Source organism: Ceratocystis lukuohia (genome assembly GCF_044167205.1).
Source record: "Ceratocystis lukuohia strain C4212 chromosome Unknown Supercontig1_pilon, whole genome shotgun sequence".
In the NCBI taxonomy this organism is placed as follows: domain Eukaryota; kingdom Fungi; phylum Ascomycota; class Sordariomycetes; order Microascales; family Ceratocystidaceae; genus Ceratocystis; species Ceratocystis lukuohia.
In genome coordinates, this window is record NW_027263520.1 from 3188520 (window position 1) to 3205140 (window position 16621).

The following is a 16621-nucleotide window of genomic DNA, read 5'->3' on the forward strand; positions in this document are numbered from 1 at the left end:
CGATAGAATGGGAGGAAGAGGGGGGGGGGGGGGGGGAAGAAGAGGAGACAAGGGATAGGAAGGGGGTAAAACTGAGGTGGCATGAAGAGAACGCATTGAGAGAACAGTGGGTTGAGCATGGAATGACGTATGTTATTCGTGTAAGTGTAAAGTCTTGTGTGGGTGCACTTGATCGAAAAAGTAGCTGTGTACATTCACGTGTATGTGTGTGTGTGTGTGTGTTTGTGTGTCAGGTATAGTAGCATGTCTCTCTTTAGCTACTATTAGAAGCAGGGGAATGTTGTGCCCACGGAGTTACTTGACACAAGGACAGAGAAAGTAGATCAAAGACATCGCCTGCCCAAGTAAGTGTTTTGTGTTATGGACAGCTAGGCTGGACCGTTTTATCCAGGCTGGTCAACTGCACAAGGATAAATATAGACATATGCTATGGCTTTGAATATAAACACCATTGCTGCCTGTGCATAAGCATGTTCACTACACACTTGGTAAGCAGGCTTATGACATTGGGTCAAAATAAAGCCAGACGGCACAGCAGCGACTTGAGATTTTAGCCCTTCTAGGCATTGGACGCCACATTGACGGTACTGGTATTGCGTCTCGCTGCAACGCTAGCTACTACGCCTTGTCTTTGTGATACATTGGCGTAGGGAGGAAAGGGAAAAAGTAGCAAGAGCCTAGGAGGGAAGGGAGAGAAGAGAGATGATATGCAGATCTGATTCCATGGCTGTGGCGACGCGGCATTCGTTTCTTGCTGTCGCTGTCGTCGTCGTCGCTGTCGTCGTCGTCGTTGTCGTCAGCCTGGCAATAAAACGACCAAGCGAGCTGTTACATGGCATGACAGGTGGTCTATAAGCCGGGGCAGGGGAGAAAGCCTACTTTGCTCTGCTCTGCTTTGCTAGGTGTAACGTGGCTCATCGCGTTTCAGACAAGACCAGCCAGGTTGCCATGTCCCAATGTGTATCTAAACTGTTTGGTCTTTGTTCTGTGCTGCGACACGTGGACTTTACGGACGAAGATTACAATGTTATCTCCGATCAGAGGGAGGGGGGCTTTTGCTGCTGTTGATGGTCTGATGGGTGTCACGTTGGCAGTGAAGTGCGTATGGGTGCTTCACTTCATAACCCTTGTAACCCTGTATGTTTGAGATGCGTTGAAAGATGTGGCGTGGAGAAGAGAAACAAAAACCCTAGAGAACGGCCCCACTTTAATGCAGGAGAAGCAAAAGAAGAAAGAAGGAAGAGGAAAGGCAGGAACTAAAAAAGGACAGCTGCTGCTCCTGCGTACCGGACTCGAGAAGGGACAAAAGGCTTTGATTCTTTCGAGGGAGCTTCTCTTTGGGGTCACATCTTTTAGCCCTTCCCTGTTTTGCTCTGCATTCTATTCTCGTAGTGCTTCTATTGTCAATTTTCCCTCTGCCTTTTCGCTAGTCGAAAGAATACCTGCCGGCCAAGCCAGCCAACCTTCTATCCGATCAGGCAAGCAATTCTGGAGTACACTGTCTTTCAGGCTGGCTCGGCCTCATTAATACGAGTGAGTATTCACAGCCGGCTGTCCCTCTTCTCTCTACTTTTCTTGCTTATTCTCGTTCTCGTTCTGCTGCCAATTGCTCGATTTTTGGCTGGACCGAGCTCCTCGCTAATTTCTTTTTTTTTTCTTTTTTTTTTCTTTTTTTTCTTTTTTCCCTGGTTTTCTGTCTTTTTTGTTTGGTAAACGACAAGTCCCGAATACTGGTTTATTGGGATTGCTTTTAGCACAGACGCCGCAGTGGAAAGAACTAATTTGGCACCTTGCATCAACGTTCAAACTTGTTTTAACCAAGCAGCTCGGAGAAATAAAGGGAAAGATAGATACCCACTCTAGCGTATCGTCGTGTTTTCTTCTCTCCTGGCGAGTTCCATAGAGTCTGCTCTTCAAGTAGATTTTACTTCCCTTCCGTCTTCTTTTTATCGTCACAGTTACTTTCGTTTGTACCTTCTGCTTCGTTTTTTTTTTTTACAAAAGGAACTTGCCTGTTTACATACTAAGTTCTTACCTTCTACAGTCATTCTTTCGCCCTTCTTTTTTTCTATTTTTCTTCTTGTCCTTCCTTTCTTCATCTCATCTTTTTTTTTCGTTCTTGCCGTTTTTTTCAGTGTCAAGTTTGTGACGCGTTCCTTACTTTTCTTTTTTCCACCACCGTTTTCCACAGCTTACCGAGTTTTCTTTTCTAGCTTCCTGGCTATTGGATTTTCCGTCTTTTCATCATCATCATTACCCATTTCTCCTCGTATTTTCTTGCTCGCTTTCTTACTTCCCAAAGCTTGCCTGGCTTTTTGATCGCTCGCTCTGATTGGATGCTCTGCATACATAGCCTTGTCGGTCGTTTTTCTTGCCACAGGCCTTTTTTCCCTTTCCCTACTACGTACGTTGCTCGATGACGCTGCTGCTTCAACTTGCTTGTCCACTACACATATAGACACTCTGTAGGCGACCTCGCTTCTTCGACCTATCCTACCGTCATCTTTTTATTATCCTACTCCTACGCCATGTTATTCGGCCTCTTTTCGTCCTGTGATAAGGATGCTTGTAGCGCCTCACCGGCCTCGCCGTCGCTTTCTTCACTTGCACCTATTTTCGCCATCTTTGCCGCCTTCTTCATCATCGCCTATGCTCGATTGCTACCCCTCCTCGAGTCCCGTGTCCTCCCCGCCCTATCATCCGCTACTATTGACGGCGATGACCATATCCTGCCTTCCCATGCGCCTGCGGGGCTCCGCGCCGTACATGCCGATCATGCAAAGCGCTCGGCCGTCAAGCGGGGTAGTACTGTTGCCTTTTCGCTGATTGTGGCGCTGGCTGCTGAGGTAGCGCTACTCGTTGTCTGCGAAGTGGCCGATGTCTTCCCACAGAATGCACGTGCTTCCGCCATGGGCGTTGCGGTTCCTGTTTTGGTGTTTTTGCTGGTCGTTGTGGCTCCCGCATTGCACTTGCGTAGTTTTGTGGTGGCCATGCTCGGCCAGTCCTTTAGCTCGGCTACTGGCCAGTCGCGCAAGCGCACATGGGTCGTCTTCTGGGTGCTCATGGGCGCATGGCTGTTCGCCTTTTACAGCGTGGGTGCTGTTGTCCCCCCTGCAGAGCCCACCACTACCCGTAATGGTTGGCTGAACGCGCAGTCTAGTAGTTCTACTACACAAAAGACGCGTGACGGTCTTGTGCTTGCTAGCTTGGCCCGAATTGGCGTCATCGGTGTTGCTCTGACAGCACTTTTGTCTGGATTTGCCGCTGTTTCCGCGCCCTGGACGACCTTTTTCTCGTCTATCACATCACCTTTCCGCCGTAATAGGGCGGGGAATGTATCCGAGGCTGCTGTTGCTCGCAAACAGGGCGCGCTTGATGCCACTTCTGAGCTTCTAGCTACTAAGCGCCACCGTATTTCCGTGCTGGAAACCCGCGTATCCTCTTCCGATGATTCCTGCAGCTCGCCCAGCCTTGTTGGCAAGGTCTTTGGCACGTTCCGTGGCCCCTCTAACGACGAGGCCGAGATCCGGAGTCTGCGCGCCGAAATCTCGGGGCTTGAGACCATGGCCCAGTCGCTTGCCTCGCAGTTGTCTACTCTTCTGTCCAAGCGCGCCGCTGCTCTTCGGGCTCGCACATTCCTCGGTCGCGTTTTAGCAGTCCCCGACTACTTATTTGCTGTGTACTGCGTGTACCGCATTGTCAACACATCGCTAACAGCTGCACGCCGACTCTTTGAGTCGCACGCGGCCGCGGAAGCACACTTTGTCTCAGACCCTATTAGCCGTGCACTGGGCCTTGTGGCGCTACACTGGGACCCGTCGATCGACACAGCGTCATGGGCACGGCAGTTCTCGTTCCTCATGTCGGGGGGCATTCTGTTGCTTAGTGCCAACTCGGCATTGCAGACGGCCCATATCCTCTCCCGCTGGGCGCCACGCGCTGTGCTTGCCCATGCGCGCTCTAATCTGCCGCTACTTCTTGCGCAAATCTTGGCTGTCTACGTCATTTCCGCAGCCATGATGTTGCGTTCATCACTGCCACAGGAGGCCCGTGGAGCGGTCGCTGATGCTCTGGGTGGTGGCGTGCTACAGCTGAGCTTTGTAGACCGGTGGTTTGAGACGTGGTTTTTGCTTGCTGGCATAGCCACAGCATTTTGTATCTGGGTCAGTGGCAAGCTGGAGACAGAGGATGAAGACGAGTATGAGGCCGAGGAAAAGGGTATGGTTAAGAGATCATAAGCCAGACCTTTCTGGTTGCTTCTCTTGTCGGCGATTTTGTGTTTTGTATGCTGCTATCTTCCCTTCTTCCCTCCTTCTTTTCCTTTGTGCTACTTTTTTTTTTGACTGGCGTCTCGGTTGCTGGCACGGTTTTTCCTTGTTCTTTTTCTGTTCTTCTACGGCTCACGCTGTATCCGCCGCCGTCTGCCTCATTGATATCCCCTCCTAAATGTTCCCTTGTATTCGTAGTATCTCTACATGTTGTATGTTAGCCCATGAATCTTCTCTTATTTTTCATTTGTCATTAATTATCGACTTCCTTGGCGTTATAAAGAAAAAAAAATGTGTTTTTTTTTAGGAATTTATATTTCAAGTTGCTCAAAAATACATACAATGCAATCTGGCTGTGCGTTGCTCTGTCTTGCTCCTTACTTCTCTCGAGACTCATCATTATTCACGAACTCTGAAAAACCACCACCCCCTCTTCTTCCCCTTCACCAAATAAGAACAAACAAAACACCAAGTAAATAAACAAACAGGCAAACATGCGTACAAAGACCGAGCGAGAATCATGCAAACCAAAGAAGAAAAGCTTTTGCCGTCCGTCCAAAACCTGATGTACCTTTTTTGTCGACGCCTTTTCCCGTGTTCATCACATGTCCTCCCTTCTCCATCCCAATCCCATCACCGGCGTCAATCAATGATCAGCTTCGTCGTTCTCGTTGTTGCGTTTCTGGAAATTCAATTTCAAAAGCTTTTGGTATTTTTTTTATTCCCGCAATTGCCCCGTCATCATCTTGATGGTCTTTCCTCCTCCCTGTCTCTTTGTATCTTTGCATCCCTTTTCACACCACAGCCCGGCCGTTGCGTTTGCCGCGGGGCACAGAGACCGTGGTCCAGCCATCATCCTCAGCAGGGCCAGAAGCAGAAGCAGGGGCAGCAGCAGCTGCGGGGGACGCAGCCGGTGGGGCAGCAGCAGCGCTGCTCTCAGGGGCTGATGCAGTTACCGGCGTCGAGGGCACAGAGTGCTGGTCACGAATATCGCGGTGGTTATCGCCGCGGTGGCCACCATGGCGGTGCTCGCCACGGTGGGAGCCATCACCACGGTGACCACGGTTAGCTCCGCCGTCCTGGCGGCCTCCACGGGGTCCGCGGTTATCGCCACGGCGGGGGCCGATAGGGCCATTGCCACGTGTGGCAGAAGAACGCCAGTTACCACTCTCGGCCGCGCGAGAAGGCTTCTGTTCGCGAGGGTGCTGCTCCCGGTTGCGGGGACCCGTTGACGATTTAGGCTCAGGGGCATCAGTCGATCCCGCGTTGGCCTTAGCATACGACTTTTCGGGAGTCACAGTAGAGGCAGGCAGCGCAGCCTTTTCAGCGGCAGCCTTGGCATCGGCCTCGGCCTTTTCAGCGGCAGCTTTCTCGGCAGCAGCCTTCTCAGCAGCCTCTTGGGCTTCCTTGGCCTCCTTGGCTTCCTTGGCAGCCTTGGCCTTCTCCTCTGCCTCTTTCTTTTCTTTAATGCGCTTCTCCTCAACTTCCCGCTCACGGGCACTGGTGTCAATGGGACGGGCAGCGCCGAAGGGATTGGACTTTGAGCTAGAAACAACAGGGGAGGCGTCCTCAGCAGTATCAACGGCAGTACGCTTTTGCAGCTTTAGAAGAGGACGAGTAGGGACAGTGCTAGTAGCGGGGGAAGCAGGGGCTTCAGTGGCAGCAGCAGCGACAGCATTATCAGGCCGCATGTTGCTACGCCACTGGTTATCGCGCTCGGCAGCGGTAGGGGCACGCTCGGGACGAGGAGGACGGGAATTCTCGTTCTGCTCACCGCCTGGCTGGCGGTTACCCTCACCCCAGCTAGCACCTTCACGGCGGTTGTTGCCGCGGAAAGAGTCACTGCGCTCGCCAGAGCTGTTTTGGTTGCTCTGAGGACGCCCGCCCTCACGAGCAGAATCCTCACGGACAGCAGGTGACAGGGGGCCCTTGCGCTCCCATGTACCAAGCTCACGAATGCCACGATCCTCGGCAGGCTCGCGGGGAGCACGGCGCTCGGTGAACTCGCGGTTAGCGTTGCGGTTGCTAGTGTTGGGCAGGTCAGCCAAAGGACCCTTACGAGTCCAGTCTAGGTCGCGGCCAGAACTGTGGCCCTCGGGACGGTCACGGGCTATTATTAACAAGGGGCTGTTAGTAAATAAGTAAGAAGGGCGTTTCAAAAACGTCAAAAAATGAAGCGAAACAAAACAGGAGTAACATACGAGGATCAGCAATCTTGACACGAATCGAACGGCCCTGGAAGGACGTAGAATCCAGTTCAAGTGCAGCCTTTAGGCCCTCAGGAGTCTTGAACTCAGCATAAGCAAAGCCCTTGGGCCGCATGTTCTCACGGTCCTCGATAATGCGGACAGAAACAATTTCGCTGGGCTGGAAAAATTCGATAACGCTATCAGCCGTGACTTCGTAGCTGAGGTTGCCTAGGTGAGCAGTGTAAGGCGGCTTGTCGGGGATTTCCTGGGGTCCCAAGTTGCGGGGAGCGTAGTCTAGATAAGAGCCCAAAAACGTTAGATCTCGGGTTACCGCGTTCATGGCGAGATAGGAATTGGGGGTAACATACTGCGTTCAAAGCGCTCGCCACGGTCACGGTCACGGTCGCCGCCGTAAGAGTTGTAGCCACCGCTGTTTCCATAGCCAGAGCCACCACCATAGGTGCGGCGTTCAGGCATGGGCAAAGCCTGGGTTCCGGTCACTAGAGTAGGCAGATATTAGACCTGCTTTCAATAACGTATTGAAGACCAGAAAGGAGAAGCAAACGTACTAATATCGTCCTCAACATCATCAGCCCACGAGCCGCCGTAGGCTTTAACAATGTGTTAGCAAACTAAACTTGGACAAGATCCAGGGCTCTTGATGGCGCCCAGAAAGTAGGGGCCGTTTCATTGATAGAAAATAAGGCGTCATCGGATTAGATAGGGGGAAAAAATACGAACCGCTGTCGTTCATGAAGTCGCCCAGCGACATCTTGGTCTGCTCCTTCTTTTTCGGCGCTATGTAGACACACAGGTTAGTATACTGCAAACCAGAACAGATGTGTCTTGCCTATGGCCTCAAGCGATGGCCAGACAAATCCTTAAGGGGCTCCAAAGCCTGATTGAGCAGCAACCGCCAAATAACGTCCTCTCCATCTTGGACTCGTGTTAGATTTGTTTTCCGATTTGACATGTACAAAGTGACGGCTCTCCCTTTTTTTTTCGTTCGTTCTGGCGATAAGACTCTCAAAATATCGCTCAATCCGCATTGTCTTCCGGCTGGCTCTCCGGCCCGTTCTCTTCACGCATTCGTATCATTATAGTGGCATGCGTTCTAGTTGTGCCTTTGAGGACAGGGACTGGCCCCTCATTTGCAGAGGTCGAGCCACCCCTGATATTGTGGATTCTCACGGGCGGAAGCCACCAGCCGACCGAATTTGTCTCTGGTTCTTCAATGGAGCGAAATTGGCACCGGAGATCCGGGCAAACAGGACGGTCGTATATGCGCAGAAGGGCAGGATATTAAGATCGATGTGAGAGGTTCTAGGTCCCGTGATTACGAATAGAGCAGAGAAGCGAGTCGTCGATAAGGAGATAACTAGCACAACTTTGAAGTCGGATTGGAAGGCGAGCCAATCAAGAGCCCACAAAGACACAGAGTGAGAGTCAGATATCAGAGAGAAGAGAAGCCACGAGAACGAAAGGGGAAATGCAATCATCGGCAGCGCAAATCGGGGAAACTAAATATAAAAAAAATCCAATGAAAAGATGAAGTCAATGGCGAGGTTGCTCCAGAACTTCCGCGGAGCCCAGCTATTAAAAATAAAATAGGAAAAAATAAAAATAAAAAGGGCTCATCGAGAAGGGGCAACTCATACCCATGATTGCGATTATTCTGTGAATTTGGACGGTGCAAAAAGCTGCTTGGTGAGAAGAAAAAAAAAAGAAAAAAAAAAAAAGAAATTTCGAGGGTTTGATATTTTTTTTCCGTATCTTCGTTTGGCAAGATCTATTTTAGACAGGAGGGAAAAAAAAAGAGGGTTGGTTCTTTGGGTCTCTAAGTTTTTTTTAAGGGTAAGCGCAGCTACTACGACTATAATATAGAATGTACCTTTTTGTCCCTACTAGCTACTGTACTGGGTACTTCGGGCTTGTGCCTTCTTCGCCTGAATACACCCAGGACTGACTTCTCTTTCTTGAGACACTGTTTCGTCTTTTTGGGCTGCTACTCAAAGCAATCTGGGACTTGGTTAGTCTCTCTGCTGTTTGTCAGCCTTAACTGTCCTGTTCGCTACCAACACCAAAGTCCACAACTCGCAGCTACATGCAGGACCCATCTCATCATCATGGCATCAGGCCTTGTACTCGCTACCTTCGCCGAATGTATTGGCTACTTTTTAGTGCTGAATACGTCCAAGCTCTGCTCTGTTCTTGTCCACGCCGGCCATTCTATTTTCCAGATTTTAATTAAAATTGGCAGCACTATTGCTAGTAGTGTTCAACGCCAGAGAATAGGCACATCACAAGTCCGATTCCACATAACTAGTTTCGGCGATTTTACATGGCCTTGTTTATCTCATAAGGGTTAACCACAAGTGCAACTATAAGCTGAGAACTTTATTTGTTTGAAAAAGTCAGAAAAAAAAAACTCGAGTGCACACAAGGCGGGGCAAATATCTCAAACACAAAGATATTTAGCCACAAAAGCACGTGTTTCTCTCGCCTCCCCGCCCCCACCTCAAGTCACCAACAATTGGTCCAACCCGTCTTCCTGTTCCACAAACCTCAAATCCATGTGTGGCGCAAGGTGTGGCGCCACCCTTCCTGAGTATCACCAAAGCTTTCTTAGCAGTAGCAGCTAATAAATACAATGTTCCGGTTAAGGGAAGTAGATATTTAACTGAGGGTTCTTTTCTCCATGAATTCTACCTGTAGTTTTTAATAAGCCCTTGCGTTAACCCCCCTTTGCTGCCTCCAGTAATTGTATAGCTCCAATTTGGAGTCCCCTCCCCCTTCTATACAAGGCGGCTCTACAGCCTTTTCCTCCTCCACTATGGCAGATAGCACCAGCCAACCACCCCGGAAGCTGGCTCCTCCGCGCTTCATCCCCCCGGCACTGAGCGAGACAGCATATCCTGCTCTAAAGACCGGCAGTGGCTTTGGTAAGCCTCTGATTGCCGCCCTTTCGTAAACGCCCCTCCGTATTCTTAGTGCAGCTGTGCTAACATCCAGTCCATTTTAGCCGCCGCTGGGTTCTTGGCTGGTGTTCCTCTAGCCATATTTAAAGATGCCCCTCCCGTAATCTGGGGACTATCTATGGGTCTTCAGTGGTTTATTCTGTCGTCCACATTTGCATGTAAGCCATTCACCAATCAGTCTACGCCCACACTCGGCTTGATCTAATGCTTTGTCTAACACCCCTTTCTCAGTTTCGCGCAATGTCACCGTTAGAGCCTGGGGTGGTGATGAAAAACTCAGCGACACCCAGCGCGTTCAAGCCAGCGGTCTGGCCGGCTGCATATCTGGCACTACGGGCGGCCTAATGCGTGGCCCTCGTAACATTCTTCCCGGCGCGTTTGTCTTTACGCTCGGCGGTATCCTAGGCCAACTAGGCCTAAACAAGTACCTACGTCATCAGGCTCAGCAGCCAGCACCAGGTCCACAGGAACCGCTGACCGAGCGGATTCTCAGTTCTAAATGGAGTCCATTTAGTAGACTAAGTGATGAGAAATATATCGAGATCATGGAAGAGAAGATTTTGAGAGCAGAGGCGGACATCGCGCTTATCGATGACCGCATATCCGACTTGCGACTGAAGATTCAAGAAAGAGACCAAAGGGCCTCCACAGATATTAATAAATGAGGAGCCGGACTACCGGTAACTACGCCAGATGATATCCCTAGACTCGCTCCAACTCCACCTTTTCTATCAGGAGAGCACTGTAGCATACCATGCATCATAGTTTCACACATATAAATACGACATGGGCACTGATATGAACATTGGTTTTGGCGGTAAAAAAATGCCATCCTATCTAAAGACCACACTCAATGACATCCGTTCATCTCGCTCGCCCCTCCACTCATGACAGGGTTCCGGACTTGTTTAGTCCAAGCCCGTTGAACAGGTTCTTTTTAATGTTCAGCGCTGTCACACCCGCCTTCTCCATGCCGGCCAAATCGCGCGATGCCTGCGCGGTGTTTTGCATACTGCGATCCGCTACCGATATAGAGTTTGCCTGCGCCGTGTTCGTGTAGCTCTTGCGTACAGCAACTGACGTCTCATTCATCTTGACGGCTAAGTCACGCATTGACTGTGTAGCAAAAGCCCCGTGGCTTTGATTTGCCGAAGATGATAGGGTCTGCACCCAGTACTTGGACCATAGCAGGCTAAGCAAATTGCTGTCTAGTGTTGATTTGTAGTGCGACACATTTAGGCTGTAGTAGCGGTTCGCGTGAGCACCAAAGTCTGCCACTTTGTGTGAGGGAATGTCGCTGCCGCTAGCATCGCCAACATCAACCCTAGACTCTTCTGTATTTTTGGTCCGAACTCCTGAAGCCGCGGAAGCTCCTGATGCTGGGGTGTCTGGAAAGGTACGGAATGCGCCAATGTCAACCTTTCCTGATGACAGAGTGCGGTGTGGGTCAACAACAATAGCGAGGAATGGGTCATTGAATTGCTGCTGAAGCTTTTGCGTCTCGACGTCAATCCCGCTTAGCCAACAGCCGTAGCCTGGATGTGAATGGTACCAGCCAACCAGGTTTTCCTCACGGCCGTTCTCGCGGCACGCTTTGAGATACTGCACCAAGTACTCGTTTGCTTCGTCCTGAGCGTTGACACGCGTCTCCGTACCTTCGACTGGTAGTGGGAAGGCATCAGTGACAATAAAAGTATCCCCCGATACATAGCCCTGCATGCAGCCCATAACCTCAATGTCGCCACCTGACTGGGCGTGTGTGACCATCTTGATCATGGCAACAGCACTCACGCGAACGTTTTTGAAATATTGAGGTTTGTTCTTCCACGGTCGGCCATCATTTTCTTTCCGCACTGTGGCGGGATCGTAGTTGTAGAGAGCATCGAGAGCAGGATCAACAAGCTTGATGTTGTTTTTCGTTTCTGTAATATAGGAGAAGAAATTGGTTAGAATCGGGGTTGCTTGTTTTAACCGGATATTACTACAGCTATACCAGTAGCTACACCGGTTTCAGCCGCAGTATTTACTCACGCCAGTTCGCAAATTCAGCGTCCATATTGCCTGTTTAGAATGAGCTTAAGATATTGATGACCCAGGAAGTCTAAATAGATCTTAGCATCAGAGACTTGATGTTTGTCGTATTGTTATTTAGGGTTGACAACACTGGGGAAACAATGTTGCACAAAGCTTTGTTGACAGGTTGAGTACACTGATGAGGAGTTCTGAGCCGCAAGGAGAGCCTGCAAGAATGAATAAATAAGCGGTATGAGGGAAGGAGAGTGAGGTCGCCTAAATAGTTAGGCCGATAAATAATGGTAGTTGACGTCGATGTTGATGTTAATTCCAGGAAGTTTGGATTTCAAGCTTGCTCAAAGGCTTCAAAGCTACCCGAAGCTGCTCATTATCGTAGATAAGCCTCGCTTATCGATAAGCGGCATCATCATTCGACACAGGGCTGCCCCACCATTTTTTTTTCACTTTAACCCCTCCTTGTAATCAATTACTGTAACGAACTTGAGGTTTACATCACACACAATATCGGTAATGACTCTAGAGTTATGTACACAAATTACAAGATATTATGGCACATTAAGTCAGGTCAGGTGCGACGAAAAGGCAAACAAATGGGCAAATAAAAAGAGTAGTGAAATTAAAAAGCAAATAAAAACAATCCAGTAAAACCATAGCCTTTTAATCAATCAATCGATCCTAGGCTTTTTTTTTTTCGTCCCAGTGCTTTCGCCCCAAATTCAAACCAAAAATCTGTCATTTCATGGTCGTAGCTCTCATCCGTCTCCAATCAGATGAGGACGGATGTGTGCGTGATGTTTTGTTTGCAACAGCAAACTATTAATAATAAAAAAAGAAAGTGCCAAAGAGGCCGGAAACAACATAAGATAGGTAAAGATACATTGCCATAACCAAAGGAAATTAACGTATGGCATGTACAAAGATAGTACAGCAAAGAGAAAAAGAAGAAAAATAATAATAACGAAAAGAAAAGCAAAGACTGTATGGGAGGGTATCATGCCACACCTGGCGAAACAGTTTGCTTAGGACACGCGATGATGCAGTGAGTGGCCTAGCCAATAACGCCATATCAAGAAGAAATGCGTCAACCGCAAGGCAGAAAAAAGAATAGAAACAAAAAAGGACAAGCATGTCAGAAGGTCATAAAAAAAAAAGGGTCACCTGTCAATGCCAAAGAAAAAAAATGACAGAAAAGCCCCTAGGGAGACACAGATCCGTTGCTGATGCTGCTAGCACAACTAGATCTGCTGCTACCTCCGATCTCACTGCCATTGGGAGTAGAGGCATCGCTAGCACTATAGCTTTCTAGATCCTCCAACTCAGCATAGCTAACAAGGGGCATCAAGACATTTTTGGGGTAGCTAGGCGGGCTGGCTGGTACATCTTGATACATGGGCGGTGCTTCGTTGTCCCACGAGATGCCTAGACCCGGTGACTCTGTAAGAAACACAGGGTAGCGCATGCGCAAGATACGGCCGGTTCCGGTATGGGTAATTAACTCGGGACGGTTGATAGGAGCCCATTCACGAGAGACGACCAATTCTAACATAAGACAATGACTGATTTCAATGCCTTCAGCGGTCTTAAGGTCGGTAGCATATCGGATGGGACTATTGGAGTTGGGCTTAGGCTGCACAGTCCCATACTCAAAGTCGAGCTCAATGCGGCCCGTGTCGGTGGCGTAGTCTGTTTTCCAGCCCTCGGTCATGTTTTTATGACCGATGACACGGGTGTAGTCACGGAGAATTGATGTTTTCGAGTTACCATCAGCACTAGTAGTAGCATGCTTCTCGCAAGCCTGAGCTACGCTTTTGACGCTCTCCTCTAAACGCCAGGTAGCCCTGCGCAGTTTCCAGTACTCGAGAGTCTGTGTAGCTTCGTTACGAACAGTGACACCCTCCATGCGAAGCGACAAGGTGTTAGTTGCCGTCGGGTAGATGTACTGAGAGTAATGAGCTTCTGCCTTGATTTCGGTAGGCGGGAACACGCGCAGTGAACGGTGGTTGCCATCGGGACGAATAATTGATCTCTTAACCTCTAGGGTGCGCTCAAATTTGATAGGCTTGGTGCTGATAGAGAGGGATGGCTGGCTAGACGATAAAATGGCTGCAGCCTTAAGATCATAAGAGACTTTGATAAGCTGAGCGTTGGTGGAGGCAGGGAGATGGCCTTCGATTAGAACGGAAAAAGGGAATTCATGAACGCCTTAATTACCCCAGTTAGAATATGAGTTAGCATTGTGCGAGTACGAATTTAGAGGCGCATGATCGAATGGCGGTGTACATGAATTGGAAAGGGGAGGCAATAGGTAATGGAGCGCAGCAACAACGGGCAGTTGTCAATGAACGTAGTGGCCGAGGATTGCAAACAAGACATGGACAGGAAAAGAAAAAAAAAATAGACGCAAGGGGAAAAGAAGAAAAGTGACAATGGAAGTGGAAAAGTGCATAATATGCATACCTTGTGACAAAGTCTTGTGTTCATTGAAGAACGTCCACCGCTTGAGCTCAGTAGTGGTACTTGCACAGTCTAGGCAGTGACTGTGGTAAGGTTTCTTTTGGGTAATGGTGAGATTGAAGTAGGCCTCGAAGCTGTCGATATCTAGCTGTGGCTCATGCACAGTCAGGCGCATTAGACCAGAAACCAAGGCCCCAGAGCTATCCTCTGCAGGGCCGTAGAGCACGGCTGGGGGCGACTCAATGGTGCAATCGAGGGTTCCAGCAGCGGGCTCAGCCAAGATACTGCGGGACCCGCGAGAGAAATTGAAAGATATGAGGTTCTTCTTGGCAGGTGTTCTGAATCTGGCCGAGCTTTTGGTGGGTTTTTTGTTTGCTGTGGTTGTGAGGGTGGAAATAGTGGCGGCATTGTTGTTGCCGGGCACGACAGACTCAGATGAGTCGGTGACAGACACACAGTCTGTTGAGGCGTTTGAAGAAGCGTATGAAGCCTGACGCTGACGAGGGGCAGATTGTTGAGACCGTGTCTGGGTCTGGGTCTGAGACTGAGGCTTATGCAGCTGCGATTGCAAACCACGAGCCTTGGCCGAAATGGTTTCGGTCGATGACCGGAAGAAACTGCTTACGCGGTGGTGCATTGTGCGGGTTTCTGTGTGTAAAAGGGAAGAAGAGAAAGAAGCAAGAGAGCACAGGCGAAGCCTATGCAGACAAAAGGAAAATGGAGGGCGCGAGAACGAGAAATGCCTCCAGAGGGCAGGTGCGAGCAAGAAGAATTTGCAGCGCGTTCCTTCCCCAAGGTAGACGGCAGGTGTTCAGGAAGCACAGCAGGCTGCAGAAAGCGCTGGCAATCAGGAGAAAACGAGGATAGGAGCAGCAGGCAGTGCAGTGCAGTGCAGTAGACAGTCAGTAAAGAAAACGACGGAAGAGTGTGTCAAGTATAGGAGGGAGGGTGACGAGAGCGCGAGGAAAGTGTAGAGAAAGAAGAAAAAGAAGAAGGCTAGAGGTTGACGATGGCAACGATGGCTGAGGATGTTGTGTGTAAGTGTTATATAAGTCCACTTTTATTTATAAGAGCTTAAGACGCTTAGACGGGTGGTAGTGAGAGGGGACAGGAGGGGCGTGTAGTTGTTAAAGACAATGAAGAGGTGAAGAAAAGAACACAGTGAAGAGCTTGAGGAATGCAAAGAAAGAAGGGAGAAAAAGCTCGTTGATCGGGGTGATATATAGATTTTGTCACGAGAACAGATTGAAAGGAAAACAAAAAAAGCCAAGCTCCCAAGGTCAAGAGCCAACGGCGGCCTACTACGCCTTTTGAGGGTTTATATTCGTTTATGTTGTTTGACTGTTGCGCAAACGCTTTAAGCCGGCCAACCGCCTGAAGGGGAAGAAAAAAACATAAAATAACCGGCAAAAAGAGGAATAAAGTAAAAAGAAAAAAAAAATACAAAAAATCCCCAGGCTTAGCAGCAGGAGACTACAGGGATAGCCCGCACTAAAAAAAGAATTATTGCTGCAGTAATTCATTTTTCTCTTATTGCTTTCAAGACAAAGCTCGTTTTTTTTCTTTTCTTTTTTTTTTTTTTCCTTTTTTCTCTTTTTGTTGTCCCTTTTTCCTTCTTTTTGCCTATTTTATCTCTTCATTGATTCTTTCTTTTCGTGGCTCTATTTTCTCTTATTCTCTTCTTGGCCCTTAAATTTCCATGTGTGTTGGTGTATTTGTTTCCCTCTGACTCTTCCCCTCCATCCTCATCCTTCCTGGGCCTGCAACGCCCTTTCCCCTCTCGCCTCTCGCTTTCTTGACGAGCCAAGTCAAGCCCAAGTCCTTTTTCAGGGCAGAGCCAGTGACAGAGCATTAAGGCCGTCGTTTTTCCTGTCGTTTCTTGTCAACCTCTTCCGCGGCAAAGGGCGCATAATGGAGTCATCAAGGGGGGCGGGGGGAAAGACAAAAGGATGAGGGGGTGTGGGTAGCCACAACTATAGTGGATACAGTGGACTGTGAACAAGTGTCACATAGGCTCCATAAGGCCTGTAAACTGGCAAATCGGAAGCCTAGCCACCAACACACGCACTGAAAACTTTCAGGTGCCACACACCCCATGCCACCCCTCTTCCCCTTCGCAACGCTATACGCTCCCATACGTTATAATCATGCGCTATACTGCTTCGTCCAGGCTATGTGCTGGAAGGGCAATAGGCGAACGGGCATATTCTCTCTGGTAACCTGCTTGATTGTGACGAGAGGAAAAGGTCTTGTGATGGGTGCTATCCCCCACTGAAGGCGATGCCCGGCAGGGCCAGTCCTTTCACTCCACATGAGTATGTAGGTGTGTCTGCTTGCTACTGCGTCTCCCTCTCACGACATTATGTCAGAGCAACCCAAGACATCTAAAAACAACACCATAAGCTCCTGTTTGCTCGTCATTTTCAGGTAGACTTGTCTGGCTAAGCTAAGCTGTATTAGTAAGAGGCTTTGTTTGGAAGGACTGCAGCCAATGGCTTGCCCGCAATGTAAACGATCAAAAGTGTCTCTGCATAGCTGCCGCTCTCAACTTTCTTACACGCTGCATCTAAAGAATTGCCTGGAACTGTGTGTGCATCTTGGTGTCTGCTGTCGCAATTGTTTCCAAGTGGCCGTTGTATATCCAGGGATATATTATCCAATTTACACCAAGCTGCCCAAATTAACCAGGCCCTTCTTC

At 49.2% G+C, this 16621-nt stretch overlaps 5 protein-coding genes across 5 annotated transcripts; 2 read left to right on the forward strand and 3 right to left on the reverse strand.

The window, feature by feature from the left end:
* Positions 1–2528: 2528 nt before the first annotated feature.
* On the forward strand, positions 2529–4238 carry HOO65_010790 (GPCR-type G protein 2; the record flags this gene model as incomplete). The annotated part of the gene is made up of 1 exon (XM_070999803.1): positions 2529–4238. The coding sequence occupies one exon, from the start codon at positions 2529–2531 to the stop codon at positions 4236–4238; it is 1710 nt and encodes a 569-aa protein (XP_070862612.1).
* Positions 4239–5062: 824 nt separating this feature from the next.
* Positions 5063–7229, reverse strand: HOO65_010791 (putative RNA-binding protein sce3; the record flags this gene model as incomplete). Its single annotated transcript, XM_071005548.1, has 5 exons — positions 5063–6378; positions 6470–6751; positions 6826–6957; positions 7027–7068; positions 7199–7229. 5 exons carry the CDS (start codon positions 7227–7229, stop codon positions 5063–5065), a joined length of 1803 nt encoding a protein of 600 aa, XP_070862613.1.
* A 2061-nt stretch (positions 7230–9290) lies between these two features.
* On the forward strand, positions 9291–10100 carry HOO65_010792 (uncharacterized protein; the record flags this gene model as incomplete). Its single annotated transcript, XM_071006117.1, has 3 exons — positions 9291–9399; positions 9480–9593; positions 9667–10100. The coding sequence occupies 3 exons, from the start codon at positions 9291–9293 to the stop codon at positions 10098–10100; spliced, it is 657 nt and encodes a 218-aa protein (XP_070862614.1).
* A 220-nt stretch (positions 10101–10320) lies between these two features.
* Positions 10321–11491, reverse strand: HOO65_010793 (COP9 signalosome complex subunit 5; the record flags this gene model as incomplete). The annotated part of the gene is made up of 2 exons (XM_071005960.1): positions 10321–11357; positions 11467–11491. 2 exons carry the CDS (start codon positions 11489–11491, stop codon positions 10321–10323), a joined length of 1062 nt encoding a protein of 353 aa, XP_070862615.1.
* Positions 11492–12664: 1173 nt separating this feature from the next.
* HOO65_010794 (COP9 signalosome complex subunit 5) lies at positions 12665–14560 on the reverse strand (the record flags this gene model as incomplete). Its single annotated transcript, XM_071005625.1, has 2 exons — positions 12665–13671; positions 13927–14560. 2 exons carry the CDS (start codon positions 14558–14560, stop codon positions 12665–12667), a joined length of 1641 nt encoding a protein of 546 aa, XP_070862616.1.
* Positions 14561–16621: the final 2061 nt, after the last annotated feature.